Source organism: Sinocyclocheilus anshuiensis, unplaced genomic scaffold (assembly GCF_001515605.1).
Source record: "Sinocyclocheilus anshuiensis isolate Anshui unplaced genomic scaffold, SAMN03320099.WGS_v1.1 scaffold1638, whole genome shotgun sequence".
NCBI classification, from domain to species: Eukaryota; Metazoa; Chordata; class Actinopteri; order Cypriniformes; family Cyprinidae; genus Sinocyclocheilus; species Sinocyclocheilus anshuiensis.
This window is the reverse complement of record NW_015542885.1, coordinates 961,134-975,925: the sequence shown is the minus strand read 5'-3', so window position 1 is coordinate 975,925 and position 14,792 is coordinate 961,134. Positions and strand designations below refer to the sequence as shown.

The 14,792-nt window shown below is 37.3% G+C and overlaps 2 protein-coding genes across 2 annotated transcripts in view; both read left to right on the top strand.

Annotated features, from left to right (window-relative positions):
• Nucleotides 1–58: 58 nt before the first annotated feature.
• Nucleotides 59–4,154, top strand: LOC107694636 (tripartite motif-containing protein 16-like). The gene is made up of 7 exons (XM_016494320.1): nucleotides 59–140; nucleotides 1,401–1,786; nucleotides 1,985–2,080; nucleotides 2,195–2,437; nucleotides 2,556–2,715; nucleotides 3,176–3,235; nucleotides 3,351–4,154. The coding sequence occupies exons 1-7, from the start codon at nucleotides 59–61 to the stop codon at nucleotides 3,935–3,937; spliced, it is 1,614 nt and encodes a 537-aa protein (XP_016349806.1). The 3' UTR covers nucleotides 3,938–4,154.
• A 2,193-nt stretch (nucleotides 4,155–6,347) lies between these two features.
• Nucleotides 6,348–14,792, top strand: part of LOC107694635 (leucine-rich repeat-containing protein 16B-like) — a 58,119-nt gene continuing 49,674 nt past the window's right edge. Inside the window, exons 1-2 of the mRNA XM_016494319.1 lie at nucleotides 6,348–6,471; nucleotides 10,230–10,324. Coding sequence (XP_016349805.1) covers nucleotides 6,414–6,471; nucleotides 10,230–10,324 — 153 coding nt within the window. The 5' untranslated portion in view covers nucleotides 6,348–6,413. The remainder of the gene's footprint in view (nucleotides 6,472–10,229; nucleotides 10,325–14,792) is intronic.

Genomic DNA, 14,792 nt, shown 5'->3' with positions numbered 1-14,792 from the left:
GGATTTTCTGCCTTTATGCCACATTGGTTGCATGTTAACAAAGAAACACTCAGGGTACATGCAACAAGGGCAACAAGGCATCATAGGCACAGGTATCGGGAACATCTTGCTGCTGTATTCCCAAGACAGTACTCAGTCTGGTAAAAAAACCTTCAGATAAATATTGCAATTCATTAGTTATTTTTGTGGTTTGTTTAAAGGAATAGTTCAGCCAAAAATGGGGGTGAGTAAATGATGACAGAATTTTAATTTTTGGCTGGAAAAAAGTGCATATTAGCTGGTTCAGGTGTGTCTGATTAGAGTTGGAGCTAACCTCTGAAGGAAAGTGACCTGGAAGGGCCAAGTTTGCCCACCCCTGCACTAACCTGACTCATAATTTTATAATTCAGAAAACAAAATATTCCTTAATTTAGCATTAATTTATCATTCCTTAATTTATCAGGACAACACCGGCTATTGTAAATGTACAAGCAATAACATTACGATTAAAAATGAGTTTTCATCTCATTAAGGATTAAGGAGCAGTAATTCTTGCTAACACATTCAAGTGTAATATTTGTATTTATTAATTTGATGACTTCATTCTTGAATATGCTGCTTCTATTCATGGAGTTATGTATGCCATAAGATAAATGAATGTGTAAAATAAGTGTAGTAACATTTTCGTACCAGGAGGGAAAAAAAATAATACTAAAAAATGTGAAAAAAAAAAACAAAACTCCAGATGTAAGCTAGATGATGTATTGTATTTGAAATAAAGGGATACATTTACCAGAATTTGCTTTGTCATTCCACTAAAAATGTGCGCCGCTGCGAGCAAGAGAACTGTTTTTAACATTGAACACCAAATCAGCAAATTAGAATGATTTCTGAAGAGTCATGTGACACTGAAGACTGGAGTAATGGCTGCTGAAAATTCAGCTTAAATTCAGAATAAATTACACTTTAAAATATATTAAAATAGAAAAAGAGTTATTATGAATTGTAATAATATTTCACAATGCTACTTTTTTTCAAATAAATGCAGCCTTGGTAACAATTGGAGAATTCTTTCAAAAACATTAAAATATCTTATTAATTTCAATCTTTTGAATGGTGGTGTGTGTGTATGCATGTGTATATAGTATAGGCCTATAATAGTACAGTAGAGTTGTTTCTTTCACTGTTCGATTAGGTTTTTATGTATTTATTTATTGTGTGTGTGTGTGTGTGTGTGTGTGTGTGTGTGTGTGTGTGTGTGTGTGTGTGTGTGTGTGTGTGAAAGGATAGTGTTTGGCTTCTTTCAGTGGTTTTGTCAATAGCAGTACTCTGAGTCATTGCTCTGGCTCCGGGGCTGAAACCACACCCTTATCCTTAAAATTTGAATTCCGCAATGCCAGTGCCATAATCATACTTACAAGGAAACGAAACTCAGTCAAGTACTGCCAGTGCCAGCACATCCACAATCATGGAGGAAACAGCTCCAGCTCTTCATTCAAGTGGATCCACAGATGTCGAGTGTCATGCATGCATCGGAAAGAAGCGCAAAGCCGAACAGACCTGTATGGAGTGTGCAGCTTCATACTGTGAGCATCATCTTGTCGTGCATAACAGTTTGCACGTGGGAAAGAGGCACAAGCTTGTGGAGCCGAATGCAGTGTTGCAGGAGAACATCTGCCCTGATCATGGCAAAATGCTGTTTGTGTACTGCCGCACAGACCAGCTGTGCATCTGTCACCTGTGCATTACTGATAAACACAGAGGTCATGATGTCATCCCAGTGGAAGAGGAAGTGGCCAATAAACAGGTCAGAAATGTGATTTGAAATACAAAATGATTTGAAATGGCCAGATACCAGCCTATTACCAGTGGTTAGCACACATCTTCTGGCTTATGTCATTTTTTTCTGTACTATCAGTGCCAATAAAAGTGTTCAAAGACTTTAAAACACTAGAATTTGTACTACTGAGTTGAACTGCAACTGAACTGAATGTTTCTTTTTAAGATTAAGTTGGGGGAGTTGGAGAAGTGGACCGCTGACATAATTGAAGCTAAGGAGAAAGATGTGCAAGAGCTTAGACAAGCTGTGGAGATTTTCAAGGTTAAAGGGCATTTATCTTTGCTTTGAAATGGTAACTGTCTTCATTTTTAATGGTATGGTATTGCTTGCATAGCTAAAGTTAAGACATCCACTCTGCTCCCTCTTCATTATTAGGCTTCAGCAAATAAGGCACTGGAGAAGAATGAGAAGAATATCACCGAGCTGATCCAGTCTATGAAGGACAATCAAAGCAAAGTGACAGAGCTGATCCAAGGACAGACAAAGTCTGCAGTGAGGGAAGCGGAGGGATTCATAAAGACTCTACAGCAGGAGATCAGTAATATGAGGCCCTTAGATGCTGATCTACAACACCTGGAGCTGCTCTCTCATACAAACAATGATGTTCGATTTCTAGAGGTACAGTGATTGAAAATGGCTGTGAAACAGAAATGGATGCCTGTTGACTTGTCTTGTAAAATATTCAGGTAAATGTTCAAGTCACATTCGAGGTGTTTTTTTCTCTCTCTTTCTACAGAGCGCTGTGTCTCTGCCTTTGCTGACTGAGTATAAAAAACCCTTTGTCTTCCTTGTACATCCGTACAATTCTTTTGAGCGTGATTCCATGGCAGTTAGTGAACTAATAGAAAAGCTAAACACGACCAGCAAGTTGAGTTTATTCACAATTTCCAGAAAAGGTTAGTAGAAGTTTTAATTTAAATATATTTCATGATTATATTATTTGTGCTTCTCAGTCAAAAGGCTGCATCCTAGTAAGGCTGCATAACTCAGCTGCCACATCATCAAGTGCTGACAACGGCCGTCTCAATTTGAAGGATCCTTTGAAATCATCCTTCGTTTTGCATCCTTAATTCAAGGATCCACCCCGATCAACCACAATCCTTTGCACACATACCAATTCACAAAAAAGAATTGGTGATAGTTGGCACTAAACTTTTTCAGTATGTAATGGCAATGGCTACAGGTTGTTTCGCTTTAACAGGAATTTAGATAGTATAAAGATTTTTGTGCTGTCATTTTCATGACGTGCTTACTAGACTGTCTCATTCTAGTGTTTAATGCTTAGAAGGACTCTTCAGCCTTCTGATTAAGAAGCATCCTATGTATACAAATCACCTTAACTATTTTTCTTTGCAGTGAGAAACACTAGAATTGTAAGATCGCCACCACCGCAGACACGAGAGGAGTTTCTACAGTGTAAGTTTTCCAATATAGAACTGAACACACAGAAGAAAATATTTTATTTTCTGATATGGCAAGTACCCCCTTATTGATTGTGCTAATATTTAATCTTTTCATCTGTCTACCTCAGATGCATCAAAACTCACTTTTAATACCAACTCAGCACATGAATGTCTCATCTTGAGGAATGAGAACAGGGAGGTGATGGCCACACACCTGCTTCAGGACTATCCTGAACACACTCAGAGGTTTAACTGCAGGGCACAAATCCTGTGCAATGAAGGGTTCAGAGGGTCCCCTAAATATTGGGAAGTAGAGATTGGCGGGGGCACTTGGGTCTGCATTGCTGTGTCCTACCAAGGGATCCGTAGAAAAGGCAAGCAGCGTACACTTTTTGGAAGAAATGCCCAATCATGGGGACTACGCTGTGAGCGTGTCCATGTAGAATTTTGGCATGACAATAAGACAATATTTTCGAAGTTTCAATCACATGGCTCCAAAATAGGAGTGTATTTGGACTACAGGGCTGGAATCTTGGCATTTTACAATGTTTCTGACAACATGAGTCTCATTTATAAGCACCAAACTGTTTTTAAAGAGCCTGTTTATCCTGGGTTCGGATTGGCTGGGAAAGGTTCCTACGTGAGACTTTGTGATCCAGTGAAAAATGAGACCAAAATGTCCCTTTCTTCTCCATTTAAGTTTGGTAGTTTGTAAGTTGTATTGTTTACACATGCAGCTGTCATGAAATGCATGTTATCCTTAAACAAATATGTAATCGTTCATCAGGGTTTGGAGGAAGGATGTGGTTTTTGCATGTAGACACTTGGTGGCAGCACTATATAAGTTTTAAATTGAGCCTTTTTATATCAGCATCTGTAATTATGAACAGCTCAAGTTTAGCCAAGAATAACCCAAGGAAGCATATCAAAGCAGTGCCTTTTTAACTGAAAAAATAAAGAATAAAATCCATGTTTTGTATTGTATGAATCATTGCATGATCATTGAATATATTGGATTTTATATACTATTTTATACAAACCATTGCAACATGCATAATCCATATTTTTTAACATTTCCTGAATATTTATGAAATTATTGCACATATCCTTATGCTCATTCTGCTAAAAATCTGCTGATCTGAATGGAAATATGTCATTCTATCTAATCCTTCAGCCACATCCACATAATACGTCTATTCCGTTCCTGTTCCTACTATGTCTATATTTTGTTTAGCATTAGTCCATCTCTTCTGTCATACTCCCTTCAGGCTGCACTCTTCCACTATCCCAACAGTTAGACTTACATGATCTTTTTTCTCCCTTAAACCACACAAATGCACATACTCACACACACACGCACATCATCTCATTGAGTAGATATATACCCAGGCCCAGAGGGTTAGTACAAGGGACAACTCCAAAGCCAGTCGCCTCCTGCCCTTCCCCCTGCTACCCACCCTTCCAAACACAAAATCTGCCTAGGGGTAAGTGTAGGGCAGACACGGTTTCAACAGAGCAAGCAGTGCCAGAGCAACAGAGAAACGCAGGAAATGTGTGTAGAGGGAAGGATAGGCACTAATAGCGATCATCATAGAGAGAGAAAGTGTGCCATGGTCCTCAGGGAGCCCATTTACCGTTCTGTCCAATCACAGACATCATTTGCTGCCTGTATTATCCTTTTATGAGTGACGGGGATTTTAAAATACTCTATTATGAAAGAGAGACTCTATTTCTCTGACTGCCAAGGACACTGACACTAGTCTCTATAAATACCCGTTTTTAAACACTGAATCACCGTATAGACTCAAAATGCTAGTCACAAACACCTCCTAGCAATTACACATCAGGCAGATGCTGAGGTCTGTCACTCTTACTGCTAACAAGGTGCATGACTGTCTTGATGCTGTTGGAGTAAGTTGTATAATACACAGTTTTCTTTCTCGCATTGATGTATTTCCTGTTGAATAGAGCGGTTTGGGTGGGACATATTAGAATTTTTTTATTTTTTATTAGCCCTAAAGCCTTTAGTTGCTAGTCAGTTGCAAGTGGTCTTGGGGGAGGGACTTACTCATTCTAGGGAGCATTTGATTGGACAATAATTTGTCTAGTGCAGGGTGAGTCATCAGTATTTTTGGTCTGTTTTCCCAGGAGAGAAAGACTGTACATTTTAAATGTGTTCGGTGTATCTGCTAAAAGTGAATTTCATCAATATTTAAGAGCACACTAGCATATTTATTAGTCTCTAAGCCTATCCCCTTGTAAAAAAAAGAAAAGAAAAAAAAAGTAGACTTGAGCATACTTTTAAAAGAATATGCTTAAGTGTGGACAAAGTAATGCTTTAAATGTATTATTTAAATATATTTGTAATTAAACATTTGTATTGAAAAAGTTGCAATTTAGTACATTTAAAATGTATTATCTTTAAATGTTATATGAATTAAAATTATAATCAAGTACTTCACATGCTTGATAATAGTTAAGTCAACCTTTAAAGCATGACAAAATATTAAAACATGATTTAAAATTTACTTTAAAGTAAAACATTTTTAAATTTGACATTTATTACAACGTGCACTTAAAAAAGTACGTGTGTTAAAAACATTCCTGAAAGTGTACTTTCTTTAGGTACACTTAAGTAGCCTTTTATTTCATTAATATTATCTAAAAACACTAGTTTTTTTAAATATACTTTTAAAATGTAAAGTACACTACAAGTGCACATTCAATACAATTAAACGCACTTCGTTTTCACAAGGGTCTATCTATCTATCTATCTATCTGTCTGTCTGTCTGTCTGTCTGTCTGTCTGTCTGTCTGTCAGTCAGTCTGTCTATCTATCTATCTATCTATCTGTGTCATACACTTAAATATACTTCACAAGGGTCTATCTATCTATCTATCTATCTGTGTCATAGGCCTACACTTAAATATACTGAATATGAGTCAAAAAGATGAAAGAGTGGAAACATGACTTGAGTCATGTTCTCATCCAGGCACAGACCTTGCATTTGCATCAATTCATCGCTTTACATAGACACACTTGTGTGTGAACTCCTCTCTCATGCCCTCCTCCTCCTCCCCTCGCTGGCTCTGTTCAGTATGATATGTTTATAGGCATTGGCTGAGAGCGAGCGAGCATTATAGCTGCTCCTGCTTGATAAGGAAAGGAAGAGGAGAGGTCGCTGGACGTCATGGCATCCAAAGACACCGTCGCGACTGCTTTTCTCACCGTGAGTCGGGAAATGACAGGTGAGTAAATCCAATCGCTCTTTTTTCCTCTTCCTATCCGACATTCGACACGCGCACCATGGGATTTGTTAAGCGCGTCCCCGCTCGCGGCCGGTGCTTTGTGTTTTAGTGGTTTAAAATCCTCACAGCGCTGAATGTTTGATAAGGTGACAGATTTGTGGAGATGTAAGGATTTCACATACAGACTGGATGTGCTTAACGGTAGAAAAACAAATCATTTTGCGTGTGAGCATGTGTGCTTATGGTCGCTTTAATAACGGTCACTTCGTGTCCATCTTCAAAAAGACTAAATTTGTGCAAATCGATCAGTTGGTTTCATGAACGTGCTTGTGTCTGTTGCGTTTACCTGCACTGTGTAGGTAGTTGTGTGTGTGTGTGTGTGTGTGTGCGCGCATGATGCTGTTCTTCCTTTGATATGTCTCGGATATGAGTTACTTTCAGTTCTTTACACATTTGCGTATCCCTGCTGACGCGATTTCACGGAGAGGCTGATGCACTTCAGTCACATTCATTATGTGTGTCTAGGGCTAACTGAACACACATACTCATCATAGAGGCCGTCATCTTTGAGCACGGTGATGCGCCCTCACACAATGACACACTAAACACACACTGGCAGTTTGACATTTGGAGCGCTCTCACTGTTAATTACCTTAACACATTATTATCTTCCTTTGGTAATTAATCCCTATTACTAACCCAGTATTTACTGTCCTCGCGCTCTCTATTTCAATTTCCATTTAGTGCACCGGGGGGGAAAAGCAATGCTAGAAATGATAACTTGTTAACTGGTTAACTTAACCTTACCATGTATAAGTTTTTTGGGTTACACTTTACTTGAAGGGGTGTGCATAAGACTGACATGACACCTTCATAATCATGACATGACACCTGCATAATCATGACATGACACATGTCATGAATATGAAGGTTTTTTATGCGTTTATGACAACTGTCATTAAGTGTCATTCGCTCAGTTATGTAATTTTTAATGCAAAGATGACATTGTTTGAGATGTCTTTGTTATGGGCTATGGTTAGGGGTAAGGGTAGGGGTAGGGTTAGGTCAAATAATGTCATATTTGCATTAAAAATGACATAACTGAGCGAATGACACTTAATGACAGTTGTCATAAACATGCATAAAACCTCCCTCATATTCATGACATGTGTCATGTCATGAATATGAAGGTGCCATGTCAGTCTTATGCACACCCCTTGAAGTAAAGTGTTACCATTTTTTGTAAAGTGCCAATACATATACTGTTATGATAATATCAGGGGTTGTCACTTTAATTTAAAGGGTACAGGACCAAATTTTTGGGACCAGTTGGCTATACCAGGGGACGGTAATAGGCCCCCATTGCTTTGGGCCCGGGACTATGTTTCCGTTTGTCTTTCCCTGATGATGGCTCTGGATAAAATATTTTAAATGTATAGTTTTTATAAGTATAATCAACTAGGGGAAAGTGGCATTCGGAGCGACTCGGAGCACTTTTCATACCCTTTTTTCTGGCTGAAGCACATTTGTTTCAATCTATAAGAATAATCAGCCTACACTACCAGTCAAAAGTTTTTGAACAGTAAGATTTTTAATGTTTTTTTTTTTTAAGAATTCTCTTCTGCTCACCAAGTCTGCATTTATTTGATCCAAAGTACAGCAAAAACAGTAAAATGTTGAAATATTTTTACTATTTAAAATTGCTTTCTATTTGAATAGATTTTAAAATGTAATTTATTCCTGTGATCATACATAGGTAAATTTTCAGCATCATTACTCCAGTCTTCAGTGTCACATGATCCTTCAGAAATCATTCTAATATGCTGATTTGCTGATTATCAATATTTAAAACAGTTGAGTAAAAAATTTTTTCAGGGTTCTTTGATGAATAGAAAGATCCAAAGATCAGCATTTATCTGAAATAAAAAGCTTTTGTAACATTATACACTATTCCATTCAGTATAATTTTTATAATTTTTTTTGGGAAAGAAATTAATACTTTTTTTTAGCAAGGATGCTTAAAATTGATCAAAAGTGATGATAAAGGCATTTATAATGTTACAAAAGATTTCTATTTCAGATAAATAGTGGTCATATCGATATCGGAATTATATCGTATCGACCGAAATTAAGAAATATATCGTGATATCAATTTTGGCCATATCGTCCAGCCCTACTAATAGCTCATATAGGTTGGCATTTTAATATTATTTTTCCGTTTGGAAAAGCTGGAAGGTCAACAAAAATGGTGACCAGTCACAACACCTTAAATATACACTTTCTTATACATACTTAAGGGTAAATTCAGAACAGTTAGGCCACTTTAGACAACAGTCATGTCAATACCAATATGCCTGAATTCATGCTAATTAATCTTTTATCTAAAATCTTGATGTGTTAAAAAGGTAAAATTAAAATAGAGTAAACAAGTAGCATTAACAAATAAGACAATAAAATGGGATAATGTACAGTCAGTTGGTCGTCATTGCGAAATAATCCCACAACAAAGTGATGTGGACCTCAATGCAAAGCTTTTTTAATGGCTGCCTGGTTCCTGCTAAATAAATATATAAATGGATGTGGATTATTGATTTGAGCTGAAATTATTGGATTATGTGAGAAGAAAGAGGCTATAGAGTGATGTGAGAAACATGAAACTGGTGTAGTGTAGGACAAATATAGGCTACATTTAAGTTATTACATGATAAATATTTGACCGGTCAGAATGTAGCATTTCAGAATGACGTAATCAGCTAAAATAAAAAGTACAGTGTAAAATGAGAAATTAGCAATGAGCACATTTAACAAAAATAAAACATTAAAATGGTAACATTATTTAAAGATGAAAAATACGACTAGATATGACAATAATAGTTAGCAAAGGTTAAGAAATGGGGGAATAGTGGGCATGACTGATCACCTATACCACAATATGAATGACAGTGATTGAAGACGTTCTATGCTGCTAGAAAATAGTAGCCTTTAGATTCCCCTAATAAAAAGGGGAGCGAAGTCACAAATGTGTGGTCTCTCTCTCTCTCTCTCTCTCTCTCTCTCTCTCTCTCTCCATCTCTCTTTCTCTCAGTCTCCATTTCTTTCATCTGATCTAAATCTCACTCCATCACTTATTACATTTTTTTTTCTTTTTCTTTTTTCATCTTCTCTTTCACTCTTCTTTGTGCACATTTACATATCCCTACCCCATTTACCCATTTATTTATCCTCCCGTGACTCGCTGTAATGGAAACATGTGCTCTAGTTTGGCCATTTGCTGTTCTTAGCATCAGTCAGAAAGCCTTGGATCTCGTGATTGGGTCTTACACAGATTAATGTTGATTGCGACTGCATTAACTGTTTGTCTCGCTCTGATCCTTCTCTCCCTCTTTCCTCTTTTATTCCTTCCTCTGTTCGCTTGCCTTTCTCTTCCTTCTCTGAGTCTTTCCTCTTGGTAAAAGTGTAAAATGCATATTCCAGGAATTAGATCACAAGTGTCATATACGTGAGAAAACAGATAAAGAGAATGACTTTTCTCATTTATTTTCTGCTTTTGCTTTGAAGGACATCTTGAGGTGCTTTTTATTTGTGTGTTGATATGTACAGTATGCATGCAGAAAGACCACCCACACAAGTGGAAAAGGTGTAAAAATAAAGCATATGGGTGTAAAGCAGTTATTTTCTGACCCTACGTGCAGTGAAAATATGTGTTGAGATAGATAGAGTTTCTTCTGCCATTTATGCATCGACTTTCTATTTTGCAGAGAGCATCAGACGAGTTATCGACAAGACATCAATCAAGTTGGTGAGCGCTATCAAAGTAGAGAACAAGAGTGGCAAATCAGAAGATCGGATTCTGGTAAGGCACTACATTTAACTTCACTACTTCATATGTCCTCAAAGGAACAGTTGACGCAAATTAAAATTGTGTCATCATTTACCAACAAGTCGTTCCAAATTTTCCAAAACTTTCATTCTTCAGTGGAAGACAAGTGGTCCCATACGCAAATGTAATATATTTGATTGTTTATGTATGTGTAATATATTTTTGGTGTAATACATTTTTCATGTTGAATATACAGTGGGTACGGAAAGAAGGGGGTCTGAATACTTTCCGTACCCACTGTATATAAATAATATATGGTTGCTACATATAATACCATATAAAAATCATCATATAAATATTATTAATGTGTACATATACACATTTTATGTACACATTTTTATATTCACCTTTATATTCACCAGGTATCATATATGGCAATATCACTTTTGATACAGGGCTATATAAATGTGTGTGTGTCATATATTACATTTCCGTATGGAGTGTAATTCTTTATTTTCCATATAATTACAATGAAAGAGAACTGAAGCTTTCAGGCCTCAATAAAGACTGCAAAAGCATCATAAAAGAATCACAGAGATGTTTCTCACTTCTTCTGAAGTCATGAACAGAGTGAAATGCAAGGCAATTTAAGAAATTAAAAAAGTCCTTCACTGGTGATCTTCACTTCTAGTTAGCTGTGACTGGATCTTTGAATCAGTGTGTTGAACTCAAGAACTGAATTAGTTTGATTTGTGAATGACTCATTCAGACCATTCAGCTCTTAACTGTGAATATAAGCAACCTGGTGCTTGCTAAAGTCTGTAAGCTTCAGCCCCTGTTCTGAAACAGTGTTCCACAAAAGAAAGAAAGTCATACAGGTTTGGAACAACATGAGGGTGAGTTTTGAAATGATGTCCCAATTTTCATTTTTTTGAGTGAAGTAGTCCTTTAAAAACCCATCAGCATTGGGTAAACGTGCATCCACGCTGTGCCTTTATTTTGTGCTTCTATTATGCAGCAGTAATGAAAACAATGAGCCTAAGACTTTAACCTTTCCTCCTCTGTAATGGGGTGTGCAGTGTTTACTGCCTGCTGGTTGGGTTGTTTTTGCCAAGTCCATTTGGAGAATGGGCAGTGGAATCAATGATAAAAGCAATGTACGCGCAATGGTGCGCACACACAAACAGAAATCGTTGGAGACCAGACCCCTGCCGAGCTGTGAGCATTACTGTGGCCACTGAGTCTCGATGGGTCAGAGGGACCGACCGACTCTGGAAGGAGTGTGTGCGAGATGAAGGATGGTGAGAGTAGAGGTGGCATACGAATGCCAATGTGTGTGTGTGTGTGTGTGTGTGATTGTCACTTCAAGACCATTGAAAGCAGCTGGAGACTTGAAATGCCAGGGTTTGGAGCCACAAAAGCTAAATTAATCATCCAGATTGGTTTCAAACACACACACATACAGAGTGAAGGAGGTGACTGAGGTGAGGAATCAAACTAATTTCCTGCTAAGTGTCAATGGACTGATGCTGACGCAAACCTTGAGAGATCTTTTCTAATTTTGGTGTAGAAACAATTTTGACTCAGAAATTGCTTGTGCATTTTACAAATTATTACAAAAATCATAAACTAACACATTGAATTAAACGTGAAATTTTAAAGTAGAAAGACTGAAATAGTATTTTCTTGTAGAATGTATTACAATTATCTTTTATTTTATTTTACTAAATACCCCCTGTGGTGAAAATCTATTTTTAACACTGTTTGTCTGGTGTTTTTAATATGCTTCAAGACAAAATTGGTTAACACCACTGCTCAGCATGTTCCCTTTAAAGCTGCAGTGTAGCAAAACAGTCTCTAAAAATGTGAAACATAGACGTGTCGCTCACACACACACACACACACACACACACACACACACACACACACACACAGAGTGAAGGATGTGACCGAGGTGAGGAATCAAACTAATTTCCTGCTAAGTGTCAATGGACTGATGCTGACGCAAACCTTGAGAGATCTTTTCTAATTTTGGTGTAGAAACAATTTTGACTCAGAAATTGCTTGTGCATTTTACAAATTATTACAAAAATCATAAACTAACACATTGAATTAAACGTGAAATTTTAAAGTAGAAAGACTGAAATAGTATTTTCTTGTAGAATGTATTACAATTATCTTTTATTTTATTTTACTAAATACCCCCTGTGGTGAAAATCTATTTATAACGTTGTGTAAATGTCTATCTGGTGATTTTAATATCTACTAATTTGCATATTTATATGGCCTATGTGTACTAAATGAGGTAAGAGTGTAGAGTTATATTCAACCCATTTTAAGGCCTGAAGAAATTATTTTCATGGGAAAAAATATTTAAATCTGTTATTTTGATTCATTATCAAAGATGAGTTTTAATGGATACAATTAGTCACTGCAGGGGGACTTTAACTTCGAAAAATCTTGTTATATTGTTAAATCATTGTATTTAAAGGGATAGTTCACCCAAAAAATGAAAGTTCAGTCAATATTCACTCACATGTTGTTTGGAACCTGTCTGTCTTCTGTGGAACACACAAGGAAAAGTTTAGCAGAATGTTCCTGCTTCTCTTTTCCATTCATTAAACGTGAATGTACAAGTAAATGATGACTGAATTCTGTCATTTTTGGGTGAACTATCGCTTTAACCTCACCCCTCCTGCCAGTCTGCCTTTGTTCCTCTTCCTCTTTCTGACTCTGTCCATTTATATTAGCATCTTCTTCACCCTTCCCCCTCTCCGTTGTGTCTTAGACAGCTCTTTTTTCTTTATCTGTCATTGTTCTGTTCTTCACATTATATGCTTTACTCAGGCTTGCTTCTCTGTTCTGTCAGATTGATGTTAAGAGAGCATTTTCAGTAGTGTAATGTGCTTATGATTGTGGATGGTTAGAAATTGTGCCCAAAGAGCAAAGCAAATTTGAATGTAGGTCCGACACTATGACGAGAGCTTGGGGGTACACATAAACACACTGAGACACACACACACACACACACACACACATACAGATACTGTGTAGAGATATTTACTTGTGGTCTGTCACTCGCTGCTCCTTTACCCCAAGGGGTTTTGTGTGTGTGTGTGTGTGTGTGTGTGTGTGTGTGTGTGTGGTGGTATGCCAACTGTACCAGCTTACAAACACACCCTCATCTGCACATCCATGCCCCGATACAGCTGTGTAGAGTACTCAGCAAGACATCAGCTCAAGCCTTGGGGCACGGCACTAAAAAATATAGCTCAAACACACTTTTTCTCGTACACGTTCACTTAGAGATCACACAGTTTTATGTGCGCACACACAGATACAGTATATATTTTTGTGGACCCACAGCAGAAAGCGATGGTGTGATGTTGGAAGAGGGGATGGGATAAAAGCTGGGCTTGGTGAACAGGAACACACCAGGCAGAGGCTCACGAGAGGGGGCAATGGAGAGAGAGTTAGCGAGGGGGCGGGTGGCAGAGGAGATTGCTTGTTTTGAAGCCCCAAATGTCGCCTTTTTTCCCCTTCAATTATTTACCTCGGTCTGTTGCTTCAGTTTTTCCTCTCCTGTAGAATAATAGGCCAATTAAAGGCTGTGATCGCCACAGTGAGTGACGTGAAGACTTCCTTAGATAGAGACTGTCCGCACCACCACCCTATCTGCTGGACCGTACTCATGCAGAACGGTTCCTAGCTGCAATGACTAGTGGCATGCTTAAGTTCCGATGCAGTGATATTGGATATTTCTCACTAGATTTTGTGTTGTTTTTAAGTGTATGACTGTTATTGGGTAGTTGACAGTGCTGGTATTGCCATGCAGTGTGACTTGCAAATCATCTAAAACTACTTATAATAACATTTTTAAGTCGTATATAATATATATAAACTCTTAAAGTCTTATATAAACTGCAGAAGTAATTTGCAAAAAGGTTTGGCCATTAAAATGGTGAAAAACTATAAACTGTGAAATAGTGAGCAGTCACAGCACCTAAATAATATGAGAATGTTTTAGTGCCATGTTAAAATAATAATAAAAATCTGTGATTTTGAGAATAAAGTTGTAATGCTTCAAGAATAATTACACCTTTTATGAGCAAAAAGTCATAACATTTAGAGGATAAAGTCACTATCAAACATTTTAGAAGAATGTTCCATTTGTGACTTTATTACATGTCAAATAGTCAAATATTACATGTGACTTATGATCTTTATTAAAGCAGCACTCTGTATTAAATACCAGTTAAACTTTATTAACATCATATTTACAGAAGTGCACATACTGTACAGTGGAAGTCTATGGGGCAGCTGTTGTTTGTTGTCACATAGACCTCCATTATAACTGCATAACTGTAAATATATTGTTTACAGCTGATGTTGGTATAGTAGCTTAACTTGTACTTAACCCAGAGTAATCCTTTAATGTGCTGATCAGTTCACATTAGATTTTTAAATATAAAAACTAACAAGGTTTATGGGTGTATCGCTC

Bases quoted from the DNA above. Each gene is read 5' to 3' on its own strand.
- LOC107694636 (XM_016494320.1), top strand. From the start codon at position 59: ATGCAACAAGGGCAACAAGGCATCATAGGCACAGGTATCGGGAACATC. The intron at 2,438-2,555 runs GTACAGTGATTG...CTCTTTCTACAG, and splicing joins ATGATGTTCGATTTCTAGAG to AGCGCTGTGTCTCTGCCTTT. The intron at 2,716-3,175 runs GTTAGTAGAAGT...TTTTCTTTGCAG, and splicing joins ATTCACAATTTCCAGAAAAG to TGAGAAACACTAGAATTGTA.